Here is a 17,253-nt window from a genome sequence, read left to right as displayed (position 1 = left end):
TGGCACAACCATATTTCACCTATAGCTTCTGCAGCTGCCAAAAATACTCTGTGCAGTTTTTTGCACAAGACATTACTGCACACCTTCACAGCTGCTAACTTATACAAAGCCCAAATCCACCCAGCCATGGAATATGGTTCCCATATTTGGGGTAGTGCATCAAAATCTTCTCTAAGATTGCTCGATTCTATCCAGAAGAGGGCAATACAGTTAATTAATGAACTCTCTCTCTCTCTCTCTCTCACACACACACACAGACCCACTTCAATCCATCTCACACACAGACATTCAGTTTCTCCCTTGTACCTCTTCTACAGATACTTTCATGGATAGTGCTCTGCTGAATTTGTCACTGTTATTCTCCACCCTCCTCCAAAATCATTAAAACAAGAGCCACTGCTAGCCAACCCCCTTTTATAGTCCCTCTTAAAACTTGCTGAACCAACTTCACTGCCTCCTCTTTTATTCCATATGCTTCTGTCCATTGGAACAGTCTCCCCCATTCTGCCTTCCCCAAAGATCACAAACAACCCTCACCTGTTCAAACAAAATGTGAACACTCTCCTCCTTTCTTCTTGCCCATACACACAGCACAACTGTACTATAGATCTTGCGGCCTTTCGTGTGTGGACCAGATATAAAAAAAGAAAAAAATAGCAACATCATTTTCCATAATGCATTCCTAATCATACTGTTCGTGCATTTCATTCCTTCCTTATTTGTCTGGTTCTTGGCACTACCTGTTTTAGATGTAGTCTAACTAAATTCATGCTCTTTTGATCTCTTTCTCTTACAGCACATGATATTGATGCAAACCAATTCCAAAAGTTCCTCTTTATTACCTACCTTATAGTTTCACATGTATCTCTTTTGGGCTGAAACCTCCTTCTTGGCAGTCTCTCATATCAATACCTCATAATCACTCTTGTAAACCAGTGATAGTGTTGATACCTCATCATAATTATATCTTTTGAAACCATCATCAAATCTAACATTAAAACTTTGCATTACTTCCATCATGTTCTGTCCATGATGTTATTCTGCAGAACTCCAGAGATTTACTCTCTTTGTTTCCATGTCTTTCAGAATACATGAGATGTGTAAAATTACAGAACAGGGAAATATGATAAATTAAGGAAACAGATTAGTGATGTGCAGTGGCTTGACCAGTTGGAGGGGAGAGAAATCAACATGGCCTGAGACTTTGTCAAAAACTAGTTACTTATGACATTGTCAGATTGTATACTTAAGGTTAAGAGGATAAATAAAGTAGGGGTGATGTGATGAATCATGGCATTATGCAGGAGCTTCTGAGAAAGAGTATTTTATGGAGGAGACATAAAGCACAAGGTACCCTCAGCAGCATGAGGAGTATAAGTTTTGTCGCTATTACAAGAAAAGGTGAATATGAAAGACTAGTTGCTAGAGATGGAACACAGATCATATCAGCTGAAGATGCAATGGAAATCTAAGTATTTCATTTCTGTCTTTCATTTAGAGGGTTTGGAGGAGAGTTGAATAACCATAGGAAGGAAGATGGAAGGCTGACAGTTCAAGAATGGGAAGAGTTTAGAATATTAAATAACCTTGATGTTAATAAGGCTGTGGGGAATGGTACATCACCATATACATTATGGAAATGTGCAAAAGAGCTAGCAGTGCCATTGATTCGTTGGACATATCAGCAGTCTAGCAAAACATAAACAGTCCCAGAAGCAGAAAGGAATGTGTTGGAGGTGCTGGAGAAGCTAGTTATAGATGTAATATAAACCTGGATTGATGAGAATGGATCTCTTTCAAGAGAGCAGAATCAGTTTGTTAAGGGGTGGTCTTGCTTTAATAATTTGGCTATATTTTATAATAGGGTGACTAATGTACTACACAGAGGAGATACTTATAAAGTGGTTTATTTGGATTTTGCTGAAACATTTGATAGAGTATCATATATTAAACTACTGTTGAAATTGAGCATTGGGAATGATAGTCAGTTGATAGCTTGATTACAGGGATAGTTGACTGATGGGAGCCAGCGAGTTGTATATAATGGTGCAGTGTTCCCAAAAAAGGAAGGCGAGGAGTGGAGCACCATCCTGTTCTGTACTGGGATTGCTGTTGTTTAACTTATATATCATTGATATATTTCAGGGTATAAAGAAATGTCCATTTGTTTTGCTGATGATACTAAATTAAGAGAGCAATGTCTGATCTGATGTTGTTGGCCAGAAAAGATGAAAGAATGAGGTTTATCATATTTGAGTTCAGAGGACACATCACAAAAATTGTAAAGGTTACTCAGAAAATTGCTGCTATATATAATGCAAAGAACCCTGACAAGTACAGGTAAGGAAGTGATAGTTTCACTTAGGCCCTAATCAGGCCTCAATTGGATTTCTGTGGACATATCTATCTACACTATCTACCAATAAATGTCTGGACACTTTAGAAATTTACGATTGATACCAGCAGGCGAATCATAACATCGAGTATGTCCACCTTTGGCTTTAATCACCTCCTGCATCCTTTGAGGAAGGCTTTCCACCAATGTTTAGCAGACATCAGGTGGAATTTGTCTCCATTCCTCCATCAAAGCAGTACTCAGTTCAGTTGCAGATTGAGTATGTGCTGCTCTAGACCTCAATCGCTGTCCAAGACTGAGCAGGTCCTATGCCCTGGCCTGGCCAAAGTTCATCTCTTCATACTGTTCCATAACAGCTGAAGCTTTGTGGTATGGTTACTATCAAGACAGTAATTTACTATTACTGTCTTAATAGTAATGTGGGGCTGTTCCATAAAAACTCCATAGTGTTAGCAGCACCTGATTATCCAGAATATCAAGTGGACATATCATGTGTGGACATGTGTCAAGTGGACCATGCATTCAGCTGGTTTGAAGTGGAACCAGTGGTTCCACTTCAAACCAGCTGAACGCACCCCACACCATTACTCCTCCACCACTAAACTTTACTGTGGGTACAGCACACTGTGGTAACAAGCATTTGCCAGGCTGCCTCCACACCCACACCCTGCCATCATACTAGAAACAGGTGAACCTGGATTCATCGCTCCAGAGTACTGTTTTCCACTGGTCAATTGTACAGTTCACATGCTCTTTGCGCCACGCCAGAAAAGCCACACTTTGTTTGTTGTTGTGATGTTTGGCTTTTGTACTGCTGCTTTTCTGTGGAAACTCAGTAAATGGAGTTCTTTTTGTATAATATTAGTCTTAGGCTACATCACCAACCACTGAACATATGTCATAGAAAGGTTTGGAGAAGTGTGTGTGTGTGTGCGCGCGCGCGCGCGCTCTTGATAGTTCTAGAACTTTTGATCCTGTCTAGCTTTCAGGTCTGCTCAGTGAATTTCCATCCTTCAGTCTACTGCTTTCCTCTGTAATTGACTAGCACCTTGTTGTAACGTCCCATTTAACTGACTGTTCCATTTTTGTTGGTTTGTTAATGTTATATTTATCACTTTAAATTCCGTGTTTCTTAGTTAGTTGTTGATTGATGCTCATCTGAATATAAAGAAATTTATATTATACTGTGCCACCCTATATTCAGATCAGTATAAATAATATAGAGGAATCAATCATCAACTATACTTATATTATCACTTTATCTTCAGGCCGTGGTTACTAATAGCATTTAAGGCTTCTGCAAAGGTCCGATTAATTTTATGAGCAGTACAATGAAAGAAAATCAGACAAACACCAAGTTTAACTCAACAGAAGAAAACATTTAATGTGGAATAGTACAACATATACATTCAAGTATAACTATCTGCAAAAGGTTATCAAATTGAACAATTACAAAAATTCATATTCAGATATTAGTAACTTCTTAATTAGGTTTGAGGATTATGACTAATGTTGACATTTCTTAATTCTTAAAGCATTAGTATTTCTTTCACATAGTTCTCTCTACCCAATTGATGAATCAAATCATAAATATATTAGCTCAGTTTAAAGTATTCAGAATAATTACAATCCATTAACTATTGAACATTCACTTTTCAGTTCTTTATGTTCAGTCAATCAAGTTGAGAATAGTTCTTAAAAGTTTAACTTTCTTAATGTCACAATAACTAATCCTGTGACAGGCTACACTATATTCTTTTTTAGTCAGCTAACACTTAATAGATCAACATAACACTTATTATTTCGAGGGGAAAGTACTTCAGTACATCTAACATCCGACCATTAATTGATATAACATCACAGCTAAGGTCAAAATATATCTGACGGAGTTAACTGTTATTGCTTCACACAGGTTATAGAAAGGACAACTCTTACCGGATTACTGCTTCTACATATCGAATTCGCATAGGTACATTTGAAATTCTGGTTGACTTTTACTTTATGGCAACACAATTCAAAGAAATCTTCCACTATAATAACTGAATTATAGACACAGAAATACACAAGTCTTGATGCACTTGGTTTAAGTTATCTACTAATTCCTTATTTTTTTTCTATGTATTAACTTCAGTTCTGCACTATTCTTCCACTAACCATTTTGAATTTATCATAGTATCAGAATTCCAATAGAAGTAATTCAAAATGCCTATTAATTCCCTGTCCTTTCCTAGTCGATTTTTGGCATATATCAACTCCCCTTCTACCACTCACTACCTATCTCTATGCTGTCCCCAAGGCTTCTTCTTATATCTTACTTTTGTTTTCGAATTAACTCTGTTCTCCTCTTTCCCGCCAAAATCCGGTTCTGACCATTTCAGCTCATAACAACTCGCTTCTCCCTTTGTATATAGTACTCCACGCTCCAATCACGCACTACCTAAAAATAACTCAGTTTCCTTGACAGAGACCAGTCGAATCTCATTAGCAGAATTCCTTAAATTTACTTTCACTTTCATTTACAATAATAAAAAACATATATCACAGTTCATATAAGGTACATTTAAATTTATATACACGGTTTCTTACAATAAATTTTACAGAATAAAGTAATTTAAATGAATGATATTTTTATACAGTATTTTTATTACTATTACGTATCTTAAGGTTATATTATTAAATAATAACAAACAAAACTCAAGGCAACTATATGAATAACACATAAGCAAGAGACTAACAACAAATAATATTTACAAGTCTTGCTTATGACATGGAGGATTATGTTAAATATGAATAAAGTATTATAATTTACAAAATACTTTCATTCACAATTTAACAACCTCTCTCTCTGGTCATTAATTATGTGTCTTGGTGGATGGCTTCATCTCTTTGAGCTTTGCCACCAATGCAGGAGCACCAAAGGGCTCTGATTTATCACCTATCCTCTTTTTCCTATACATAAATGACCTACTTCAGTCACCACTAATCCTGTCCATTAATTTGTTGAGGATAGTATGTGCCATTCATCCTATTTATCTACCAACCATTAAGTGCTCAGACATTCCAATCTTCAACATTGTCTGCAACTACTTATCTTCATACCATCCTACAGTGAGGCAAAAACAACTTCGTCACCTTCAAAGCCATCAAAATGCAGTCTTCTCTTTTCTCTCACAAAAGGATCTCAGCTCATGTGCTCATGTGTCATTCAAAAATCACCAGACAGGATCTGGTGATTTTTGAATGACAGGAGTGGAATTTACCTACAGCCTCTCCTGGCATAAACACATCACATCAGTAGTTTCCTCAGCCTCAGAAATAATAGGTGTTCTCTTCTGTTGAAGATACTTGTCTTCACCTATCCAACTATTAACTCTATACAAATTCAAAATATATCTGTCTTTGGAATACTGTTCACATGTTTGAGGAGAGTAGTTTGGCTCATATCACTATCCTCAAACATGACTCACTTCAACCTCTAGCTCACAGATGCACTGTTTCAGCTTTGTGATTTTCCTACTACAAGTACTTTTCTACTACATTCAGTGGTCATTGGTCCACTGAACTAAGAACCATCATTCCTCCATTTTTTGAACCTACTAAAACGATTGCAATAGTTCCCAGCATTCCTATTCAGTATATATGCAAACACAAGAAGTAGCTTTGCCTTTTTCATTAAATATTCCCAAAGAATTACAATCTTGAACTCTTAAAGAAAAATGTCAATAAACTTCTTCTTTTTCAATCCTCACTTGTACTCCACATAATATCAATAATGCACTATAGGTTTTTCTTCTACCTCTCATGTATGAGATTGATGTAAAAAAAATCATGTTCACTGATATATACACACTACTTGGAAAGAAGTCACCAGACATCATAGTGTGAGGAAGAAAATAAACAAACAGCCATGGTGCTGTTTGTTCCTCACATAAAGGAGGGGGGGGTGAGTAATTTCCATAAGTATAAGATAGCAATCGATGGGGATATTTTGGACCATTTTTTTCTTGTAGGCATGTAATGAGGTCCTGGACTGTTGTGAGGCTGATATCCTTTGACCTCACCTGACACTCCAGTTCATCCCACAGTTGTTTAATAGGACTCTGTGGAGGCTAGTCAAGTGTGGTGACATTCATGTCCACAAATCATGCAGTTACAGCAGCAGCCTTATGACACAGTGCATTGACATTGTCTTGCTAAAAGAGACAATGGTCAATTCCATAAAAACGTCACAAAGTAGGAATCATTGCATTGTCCAGAATGTTCAGATACCTCTTAGAATTCAGTATTCATGGTACCACAAACAGAGGTCCAAGGCCAAACCAGGATAAACATAATCATACCAACCCACTGCCACCTCCAAATTTCATAGTTGGGGTTACATGCTCTGGTAAGAGATGTTCACTGGGCATCTGCAACAACCACACCCATCCATCTGCTCAGTAGAGGTGTAGCATGATTCGTCATCCGTAACACAGATTTCCAAGCTTCTACATCACACTTTACACAATCTTTACTGAAGATAATGCTGCATTGGGCTTGCATATTGCAGTCTTACGATGAGTTTCCATGGCAGGAGCACAATATGAAGCATTCCTTTCCCCTTCAACCCCTTATGAACTTCTTAATCTCCCTCCCAGAAGATTTTCAGTATCTCTCCATTTCTATTGATGTACAAACTGTTGCTGAATGAACTGATATACTAATAATCAGTTTTTGTATCATATTTTAGGTATCTTATCGCATATTTTTGGAGGTTGGCCTCTTTGAAGCCTTTCGAATTCCTCTTCAAGAATTTCTTAATTACTTCCATGCATTAGAATCTGGTTACAGGGAGAAACCATGTAAGTAATTTTTAAATATTAAAATACCATCTGTTTCATTCATTGTTTACTATTTGAAATTAAGGAAGTTAGAAATGATATTAGATATTCATGACAATTCTTATGCCCACTAGATGGTGAGTGTAATGCATTAGTCATCATATGGGCTGCAGTGAGACAAGTTAATTTTATATTTTTTGTGTGACAATATTGTGTAATTTTTAGATTGAACACAGTGGTTGATTAAATATTTTAGACAGTTTTATTTTAAATCATTTGTTTCTTATTTTGTGTTTTGGAACAAAATGACAGTGAAAGGGAGATCATTATGTAAATCTGCATGAAAGACAAATAAAGTGAATAGCATGTATTTTTCAGGAACGATACAGTGCCATAAGTGTAATATGTATGCAAGGAGAAATGTTGCTGATGTTTATGTGGATAGGTTGAATAAGAGAAAGAAGTGAATGTGGGTATACAGGAAGTGCAATATGCTGATGGACCATGCGGCCTGTTTGAATCAGAGTAGGGAACATGGAAGCATAAGTGAAATGGATGTCAAGGAAGACTGTTCAAATGTTAGAAAAGCATGTGAAACTAATGGCAAAGGAAACAGTGCAACTGTTTCCTTTGCCATTAGAAAGTCTGCAAGAGTGACATTAAAAAAAAAAAAAAGAATGCCGGTAACTGTAAGATGATGACATAAAAGCATGTACACCTCACAGTAAAACAGAGAGAGAGCATGATAGTGAAAAAATTATGCAAGATTGAAAAGTCAAGTTGGTGAAGATGTAGTGGATGCTGAGTAAAATGAAGAGAATTGTACATATGTATGAAAGAGTGTAGAAGACTGAAATTAATAATGCTCAAATTAAAGAGTTAATGAAAGACTCACAAGCGGCATTTAATGGAGATTGCATTACTAGATGTGTGGTGATTGAGAAGTACAATGTTTGTTTTTTAGGAGGTAGAATGAGTACAGTGATTGAGGTGTTGGATATGAGTAGTAAGCAAGTAAAAAGGGTTGGTAGTAGTACAAACAAATGACTTGACTAAGAACAAGGAAAGTGTAAGACAAGAAGTTGTTGAGAAGAATAAAAGGCAATAATGTGATAGGAAAGGTGGTTATGAGATGAGGCAGAAAGCAAAGATTATGAATGATACGTTAGCAGAAATATGCAAAGAGAAATGAGCACAGTTTGTGAATGTGTGAGATGAGGTTGAAGGATGAATAGAATTGTATTAAAGTGATGGACTACATTTGATTGGTTTTTGTGTGATTCATTTGGAGAGGCTGTTGTTGGAAGGGAGAGTAGTTAGCGCAAAGAATGGATCCCTACCCACTTCTTTCTCTATGAATAAGAAGTACTTATTCATAGAGAAAGAAGTGGGTAGCATCAGTATAGAGAATGAGTGTACAAGTGTACAAGACAAACAGGAAATGGGGAACATAGGGTGGACAGGGGAACTTATTGTGAGAAAGCTCAGTACTCAAAGAGGAAGTAAAAGTGTGAATATACAAAAAAGGAATGGGATGGCCTGGGGTGTAGAGAGAACAGTTGGGTTTAAAGAGGATACTGAGATGAGTAATGAAAGAGAGGAATGGCTTGAGGAAGGCATGGAGAAATCACATCTAACAAGTGACATCAGAATTGTTATAGATCCAGAAATGAACTCTTATATTTGTATAATGAATGCTATAAGTATCAGAAATGAGGCAAAATTGTTGCATTGATTGAGTTCATTCACTAAAAATAAGTGAGATATGATTGGATGAGGATGGCATCCTGATGGTCATAGAGATGGAAGAATATACTATTTTTCATGACATCAGGAATGGTTAAAAAGAAGGTGGAATACTGTTGATGATGGAAAAGCAGTTATATCCATGCACGATAGAGATTTAAGGAAGAAATAGTGACAGTGCTTTTGAGGCAGTATGGTGTGAGATAGAGATGAATAGAATGATATGTATAGTTGGATGTTGCTGTAGACCAGGCAATGTGGAGAGTAGTAACCATGAAGTGTATAAGTAAATTAGCCAAGCAAATAAGAAAAGGATTATCATTATGGATGATTTTAATTATGGCAATATATATTGGATGACAAGATAGCATCTAGAAGAAAAGATGAATATCTTGAGATTTTGAGGGTCACCACCTCAAGTAGTATGTAACAGAGGGTATGTGAGGATCTAGAGTCATGGATTTGATCATCTCATCAGAAGATGTCATTATAAATGTGGTGTCAAATCTTCCTCCATTTGGTGAGAGTGACCATGAATGGATTACCTGGATGACTGCCAGCCATGTGGAGGATGTCTGTGAGGAAAGGATACGTGTGAAACTACAAGGCTGGTGATTATGCAAAGCTCAGGAGACCACTGGCAACTGTCACATGGGAGGAGTGGAGTGAAAAAGATATCAATGCTGCTTGAGTGATATTCAAGAATTATCTACTAGAAGTAATGTCTTAATGTATTCTGAGGGCCAGAAAGTTAAATAAAGAAGTAGGTAGGGGTGAAATAGATTTCTCTGTACTGATTAAGCATGCAGTACAGAGAAAGAGGACATTATGGAGGCAACATAAGATGAGTGGCAATAATCAGTTCCATGAGGAGTACAAAAACAGTCAAGGGGAGTGACTCAGTTGGTAAGGATAGTAAAGGTGCACTATGAGCAGCAGTTAGCTAATGAAGCCAAAAAACCTTAGGTGATTCTTTCGATAAGTAGCCAGAATAAAGAATGATTATGGATGAATGACATTGGTTGAAGAAAATTATAAGTGGGTAACCTCACAAAGGATATAAATGAGATATTAAATGAGCAGTTCATAAAGTATTTCATCCTTATGAATGTGACAGTGAGTTTCCCTTTGCCTTGGAATACTTGTACAGCATGACTCTTACATTGGGTGCAGTTCCTAAGAAGAAGGAAGGTAAGATTGTACTGCTTCATAAGGAAAGTGACAGAACTCAGCTTCAAATTATAAGCTAATCTGTGTGTCAGGTGTTATGGTTAAACTATTGGAGAGGTTTAGTGAGAACCAGGATCCAGAATTGGATTTACAGGAGTGGTATTCTCTTTGATGAACAGCATAAATTTGCTAAACAATGGTCAGATTTCAATAATAATCTGTTTGCTTATTACAATATGGTGATTAGAGCATTGGTCAAGAAAGATGGAGACCCAGTAGTATACTTAGATTTTATAAAGTCTTTTCATAGATTGCTACATGATAAATTGATATTTAAATGAGATTGGATGAGTCGTATATTAGATTAGTACATTGGATTGGAAATTGGCTCTCTGATAGGTATTAGCATGTTGGGGGGGAGGGGGGGAGCAATATCCCAGAAGAGGAAAGTCACAGGTAGTGAGCCTCAAGGGTCTGTTTTAAGGTTATTGCATTTTAAATTCTGTGTTACTGATATTGGAAAAGGTTTGAATAGGGATATTCAGTTGTTTACGGATGATGCAAAGTTGGAAAGAACTATGAGAAATACAGCAGATGTGACTTTACAACATGACATGAATAGACTGATTGGATAGAAAAGTGGGATTACCAATTCAGTGTTGCAAAGTATCATTATTATTATTATTATTATTATACAGGTATCTCCATGGGGTCAGAAGATTCATTGCAAGAGATCCATTATTCATACAATACCTACAATATTCATAAACACCTATTGTTAAGCTCATTTACTGATGAAGCACCCACAACCACCTCTGGCAACCCATTCACCACCCTTCAAGCAAAAAAACTAGTCCTAACACCCTTGCTAACCACACTCTTACACAACTTCCACTGGTGACCTCTTTTTCTCTCCATTCTTGCCATGTACTTAAAAAAAAGTCTTTGTTCTCAATCCTATAAAACTGTCTTTAATAACTTAAATGCATCTGTCATCTCTTTTTTTTTTTTTGCCTATCTGCTAATTTTTGACTGTCAATCTATTCTCATACAGAGCATTCCACAGACCTGCCACAATTTTTGTCACTTGCCTCTTGATCCTCTCCACAACTTCTTCATCCTCACAGAATCTGGGAGTCCAGATCTGTGAACAGTAGTCCAGATATGACCTTATTAAAAACTTATATAGGGGAACGATAACCTCTCTATCCCTGCTCGTTAGTGGGTTTGGCAACAACCACATAATCTGATGTGATGTTTTGGTAACCTTTGCAGTATACTCTCTAAACTTCAACTCCCTGGCCACAATCACACTCAAGCCCATGGACTCATCTCTTTCCTGCAGTTCAGTTCCATCAATATAGTACACAGCTTCTGATCTTCTGCTAGAGTGCATCTCCTTACACTTGGCCACATTAAACTGGTCATTTACCTTATCTGCTAATACTGCTAATCTGTTTAAGTCTTTGTACAGAATCTCTGCATCACCTTCATTTACCATTGCTCTTCCCAGTTTAGCATTGTCAGCAAACAACTGAATATTTCCTGTCAAATCATTTTCTATATCATTGATATATAAATTAAACAACAGAGGACCAAGTGCTGAGCCCTGTAGTACACCACTGGTCACTTGCCTTCTCCTGGACTCAACTCTCCTCCATAAACCACTCTTTGATATCTGTCCATCAGCCACCCTCTAATCCAAATCACCAGATTCTTATCCATCTCCATTTGTTCCAATTTATGCATAGAGTTCTATGTGGAATCTTGTCTAATGCTTTAGACAGGCTAGCAGTATCACTGAGTAGCCACATCCAACCCTTATCTAACTCCATTGTCACTTGATTATAAAAAGTAAGCAGATTACTAAGCAAGACCTACCCTTCAAAACCATGTTATCCCTTATAGAGTATCTCCTCCCTGTCCACTCAGTCCTGAATTCTGTCTTTCGCCAATTTCTCCAATACCTTAACCACCACTCCTGAGATGCTGATTGGCCTATAATTTACTACTTCTGTCTTGGAGCCTCTTTATGCAATGGGACTATTTTACCCACTTTCTACTCCGTGATTTAATCCTCGGTACATTTCCAGTACTGAGGCTTAAATTAAACAGCTGGTTAGAGGAGCTGATAATTCCCTTGAAAAGTATAAGGCTTTAAAATTTGTAAAACAAAGATGGGATGTAAAGGTGGGGATATATTGAAGGAGGTGGAAGAAATAAGAGATCTGGGTATAATGGTGTATGGGGGATCTAAAATTGTGAGGACAACACAACAAATTGTTGTGTTGTCCTCACAATGATGCAAAGAGAATTAACTTATAAAAGATTCTGGATTCATTGTATAATGCCTTGATTAGGCTATATACAGATTATTATGCATATATTTGGTCACCTGGTTTCGAAAGGATGAACAGGCATTGGAAAGGATACAGAGGCGATTGAGTAAGTTAGTTTCTGGTCTCTGGAATGTTGACTTATGAAGAAAAGTTGAGAAGATGCAGTTTACAGAATCTAGTAGATAGGAGGAGGAGGGTGATATGATAGAGATGATAGAATTGGTAAGGGGGCTTCTTTTCTAATTAATGTTGAAGAGGTTTTTCATAGAATGTTGGGAGGGAGGAGAACAAAAAAAAAGTCATTCCTAGAAGCTGTATAAGGAGGGTGTGAGCATACCAGTGAAAAGTAGATTTTTTACGTGAAGAGTGGTAAATAATTGAAATGCATTGCCTGAGAGTGTGGTATCTGCAGACAATTTGAAGATATTTAAGGCACGCTATGATAATCTATGTATGTGTTGGGGAAGGGGAAGAACCTCCTATGATGTCTTTGACTCCAGGAAGGTCTGGGAATAATAATGATAATTCTTAGTTCATGCAAATCTAAAATATCATTCTTTACAAGACTCTTCATAGATTTTGGATGTCTTGAATTGAGAATACTTGAAAATTTGATATAGTTTAGACAGACATAAATGTCTGAAAAGTGCTTATTTTTTTTAAAAAAAAATATATTACTTAAAATCATTTTGACAACAATTTTCATAGCCATCATGAGCTAAAATGATACTTGATACATCAGTTAAAACTACAAATTTTATCTCTGTAGATCACAATCGTATGCATGCAGCTGATGTTCTGCATGGTGTTTTTTACCTCACTTCCCAACCAGTTCCTGGATTTGCTCAAGTACCTGCAGACTCTACAGATTCACCATTACACAGAAGCCTAGGTAAGTATCATCTAGAATCTAAAATAATGTTTTACTTACTAAGTATTAGCCGTGATTTTGTTATAAACATCAATTATAAATACAACATACAAAATATTTCCTAATATATCTTCTCAGGGGCTCACTTTAGTGAGTACGGGCATGGCAAACCCGAGGTCCCTGATGCTGGACCATGCCTTACTTCATGTAATATACATCTGTTATATTATCTGTAAACTGGTCCCTCCTCTTCCTCTCTTGCTTCTTTCTTTCTTCTCTTCTTGCTCTTTCCCCTGAATGCTGTTGGAGTATTCGAGGGGAATCTTTCCTATTTTGCTGTGTCATTTCGTCTTGTGCTAACAGGACATTATCAAACACTGTAACATGATCAGGCCATCAAAAAATGTTCATACCGTATCGTCCGTCACACGGGTTACCAAGAGACGTGTTCAAGTTTTAGGCAGAGGGACCCGTTCGAAAAATATGTTAGTCTCCCTTAGACACCACTCCTCAGCACTCTGCTAGAGGAAACTCCATCAATGGGCCTGCTACCCGTATGGGGAGGTGTTTAGGGGCAGTGCAAAGAAATGGTTCTACAAAAGGATGGAAATGGCAACGACAACGGCACCAGACTTTGGCTTTAGGCAACTGGAACATCTTCTCTCTACCAGGGAAGGAGTTGGAACTGGTCGAGGAAGCCAAGCGCTACCGGCTAGACTTAATCAGGCTTTCTTCGACCAAGAGGAGAGGCTCTGGAACTGTTGACCTGGATAAGGAGTGGACGCTCTATTATGGTGTGAGCCCGACAATGTCTGCTCAGGCAGGCGTGGGGATACTCACAAGCCCCCAGCTCTCAGACTGTGTTGCTGAGTGGATCCCATTGGGAGGACGGGTATATGTGTTAAGGCTTCAGATGAAAAACCATGATTTGGCTGTGGTGCAAGCCTATGCACCTAATCTGGAGTCAGAATACTCTGCCTTCCTAGAGGAAGTGGATGCTGCTTTTGACAGGGTGGCAGACATGGAATCAGTCCTGCTAATGGGTGACTTCAATGCACATGTTGGAACAGATGACCAGACATGGAGGGGTGTGGTTGGGAGGAACGGCACCCCTGACCTTAACGCGAATGGGTTGAAATTATTGGACTTCTGCTGTACTAACAGCTTGTCCATAATGAATACCTTCTTCCAGCACTGAGATCCATAAGTATACCTGGTACAGGGATACACTAGAACAAAGGTCTCTGATTGACTTCTTTATAGTCTCAGCAGACCTATTTTCCTCAGTGTTGGATGTTCGTGTGAGAAGAAGGGCAGAACTGTCAACTGACCACCACCTTGTTTGTGTCCACTCTACGGCTTCAGAAACCAGATGCTACCATCAACGCTGGTAGGCCTAAGTAGCTATACCACGTGAAATGGGAGACATTGGAAAATGAGGCTGTGAGGAAGAATTTTGCAGATGACATTTCCTCCAGGTTCAAAGAGATTCCTAAGCATACTGCAGATGTTGAGGAGGAGTGGAAGCTGTTCAGAACAGCTGTCACTGCCTCTGCACTCTCATGCTGTGGCAGAAAGCGGCTTGGCGTGGCAATGGGCAGTGAGAGGACACCTTGGTGGAACCAAGAAGTCCAAAAAACTGTCCGGGCAAAAAAGGAATCCTACCTAACATGGCTTAGAGTCAGGTCACCTGAGATGCGTTTGTGGTATGCTGAGGCAGTAAAGACAGCAAAGCAGAAGGCTTGGGAATCCTTTGGAGAAAGATTAGACTCATCCTATGCAAATGCAAACAAAGTATTCTGGCATACCATCTGCCGCCTTCTAGGGAGGAAATCGTGCACAGCAAGGGCAATTGAGGCCTCTGATGGTGTACTTTTAACAACCAAGAAGGATATCCTCCACAGATGAAGGGAATACTTTGAGAGCCTTCTTAACCCGGGTGGCCCAGCAGTTGTGGACATCCAAGAGGTGCAGATCGGGGCAATGACTAGTCTCACAGCAGAAGAGGTCCATTTAGCAATAAAATCACTAAAATCGGGCAAGGCTGCTGGTGATGATGAAATTCGGTCCGAAATGCTAAAAGCCTTAAATCGAGACGTGTTCTCTGGCTGACTCGAGTGTGTCAGGCTGCTTGGATATCTGGGCGAGCACCAAAGCAATGGCAGACAGACATAATAATACCAGTCTTTAAGAAGGGAGACCAGAAGAATTGCAGTAACTATCGTGGCATCTCTCTGCTCAGCCTGCCTGAGAAAGTGTATGTTAAGTGCTTGGAAAGACAGTGCAGGAGCATAGTTGAGTCAAAGTTCCAGGAAGAACAATGTGGCTTTCATCCTGGTAGAAGCACAACTGACCAAATCTTCACTTTAAGGCAAGTCTTTGAGAAATCTTGGGAATATGCCAAGAATGTCTACACATGTTTTGTGGACTTGGAGAAGGCATATGACCGGGTTCCTCGGGATAAGCTTTGGCAAGTAGTACAGTAGTATAGAGTGGATGGCCAACTATTAGCTGCCATCAAGTCCCTATATGAATGCCCAGAGTTTTGTGTCAGTGTAAACAGCTAACAAAATCTGAACCTTTCACAGTCTCTGTTAGCCTCTGCCAAGGGTGTGTTCTGTCACCCCTCCTTTTCATAATATTTATGGACTGGATTTCATAATATAGGCACAGCCAAGGCAGTGAGTGTGTCAGAATTGGAAGATGTAGCATTGGACGTCTGCTTTATGCAGATGACCTAGTTCTGTTTAGCTCTTCCACAGATGACCTCCAGCAGACCCTGGATAGGTTTGTAGCTGCTTGTGCAGATGCCGGAATGAAGATCAGTGTGGACAAAACTGAAACATTTGTGGTCTCAAGACAACCATCCCAGTGCACTCTAAATGTAAGCGGAGTCCCAATGAGGCAGGTGGAGAAGTTTAAATACCTTGGGTCCATATTCACAAATGATGGAAAATGGGACGTAGAGCAGATGCTCGAATTGGCTTAGTAAGCTCAATATTGCGGGAGCTTAGCCATTCGGTAGTATTGAAGCAGGAGTTAAGCCAGAAGGCAAAGCTGGCTGTCTTCAATACAGTCTATGTCCCCATCCTCACCTATGGTCATGAGAGTTGGGTAATGACCGAAAAAATGCGGACACGAATCCAAGCGGCTGAAATGAGGTTCCTTCGAGGGGTTGCGAGGCTGACAAGACTCAACAGAGTCAGAAGCTCTGCAATTCGTGAAACTCTCAATACTCAACCGCTGCTTCTCTGTGTTGAGAGATCACAGTTACGTTGGTACGGGCATCTGGTCAGAATGCCACAAGAGAGGTTCCCTCAGCAGGCCCTCTTTGCCAAGCCAGAGGGTGGAAGGCCAAGGACTCACTGGATAGATTATATCCAAAACCTTGGGTGGATACGTTTGGGAATCCCACCAGAACACCTGAGCTTGGTGGCAGAGGATGTGACCATTGGAAGTTCCTCTTGCAGTTGTTGCCCTGACAACCCAATTAGGAAAGGTGGGCCTTGAAGATGTATGTATATTCTTATTTTTTCAATTTTTTTTTATAATTCAAATAATTTAAAATATTTTATAATACATTTTTTCAAATATTTTTTACAAAATGGGACCATTCCTGGAAGTTACGAAAGGAAGCTGTGAGCAAGAGGGTGGAGAGTGGTTTCTTTGCATGGAGGGTGGTTGAACCGTGGAATGCATTGCTTGAGAGAGAGTGGTGAGAGCAAGAATGGTCAATGAGTTCAAGGAATGGTATGATAGACCCTAAGAAGAACTTCCCACAATGAGTCTCTTGACTCCATGGAGGTCCAAATAATAATAATAATAAAATATTTCCTGATAGATACTGATTATCAGAATTGTCATATGAACAATATGTGAAGTAGGATGGAAATTCTGATAATCAGTGAAACAAACTATATAAAGTAGACCTTTTTAATGATTTTCTGAAAT

General features: G+C 38.7%; 1 protein-coding gene across 1 annotated transcript in view; it reads left to right on the top strand.

Annotated features, from left to right (window-relative positions):
* Nucleotides 1-17,253, top strand: part of LOC150109140 (cGMP-inhibited 3',5'-cyclic phosphodiesterase 3A-like) — a 218,130-nt gene that overhangs the window by 52,273 nt on the left and 148,604 nt on the right. Inside the window, exons 6-7 of the mRNA XM_090401631.1 lie at nt 7,086-7,197; nt 13,201-13,323. Of these exons, the coding sequence (XP_090257757.1) occupies nt 7,086-7,197; nt 13,201-13,323 (235 nt within the window). The remainder of the gene's footprint in view (nt 1-7,085; nt 7,198-13,200; nt 13,324-17,253) is intronic.

The sequence above is a fragment of the Typopeltis vanoorti genome, chromosome 2, assembly GCF_054136105.1.
Source record: "Typopeltis vanoorti isolate ZY-2024b chromosome 2, IOZ_Tvanoo_1.0, whole genome shotgun sequence".
Taxonomy (NCBI): Eukaryota; Metazoa; Arthropoda; class Arachnida; order Uropygi; family Thelyphonidae; genus Typopeltis; species Typopeltis vanoorti.
Note: the sequence above shows the minus strand (reverse complement) of the source record. Positions and strands in the feature narration are given on the sequence as shown.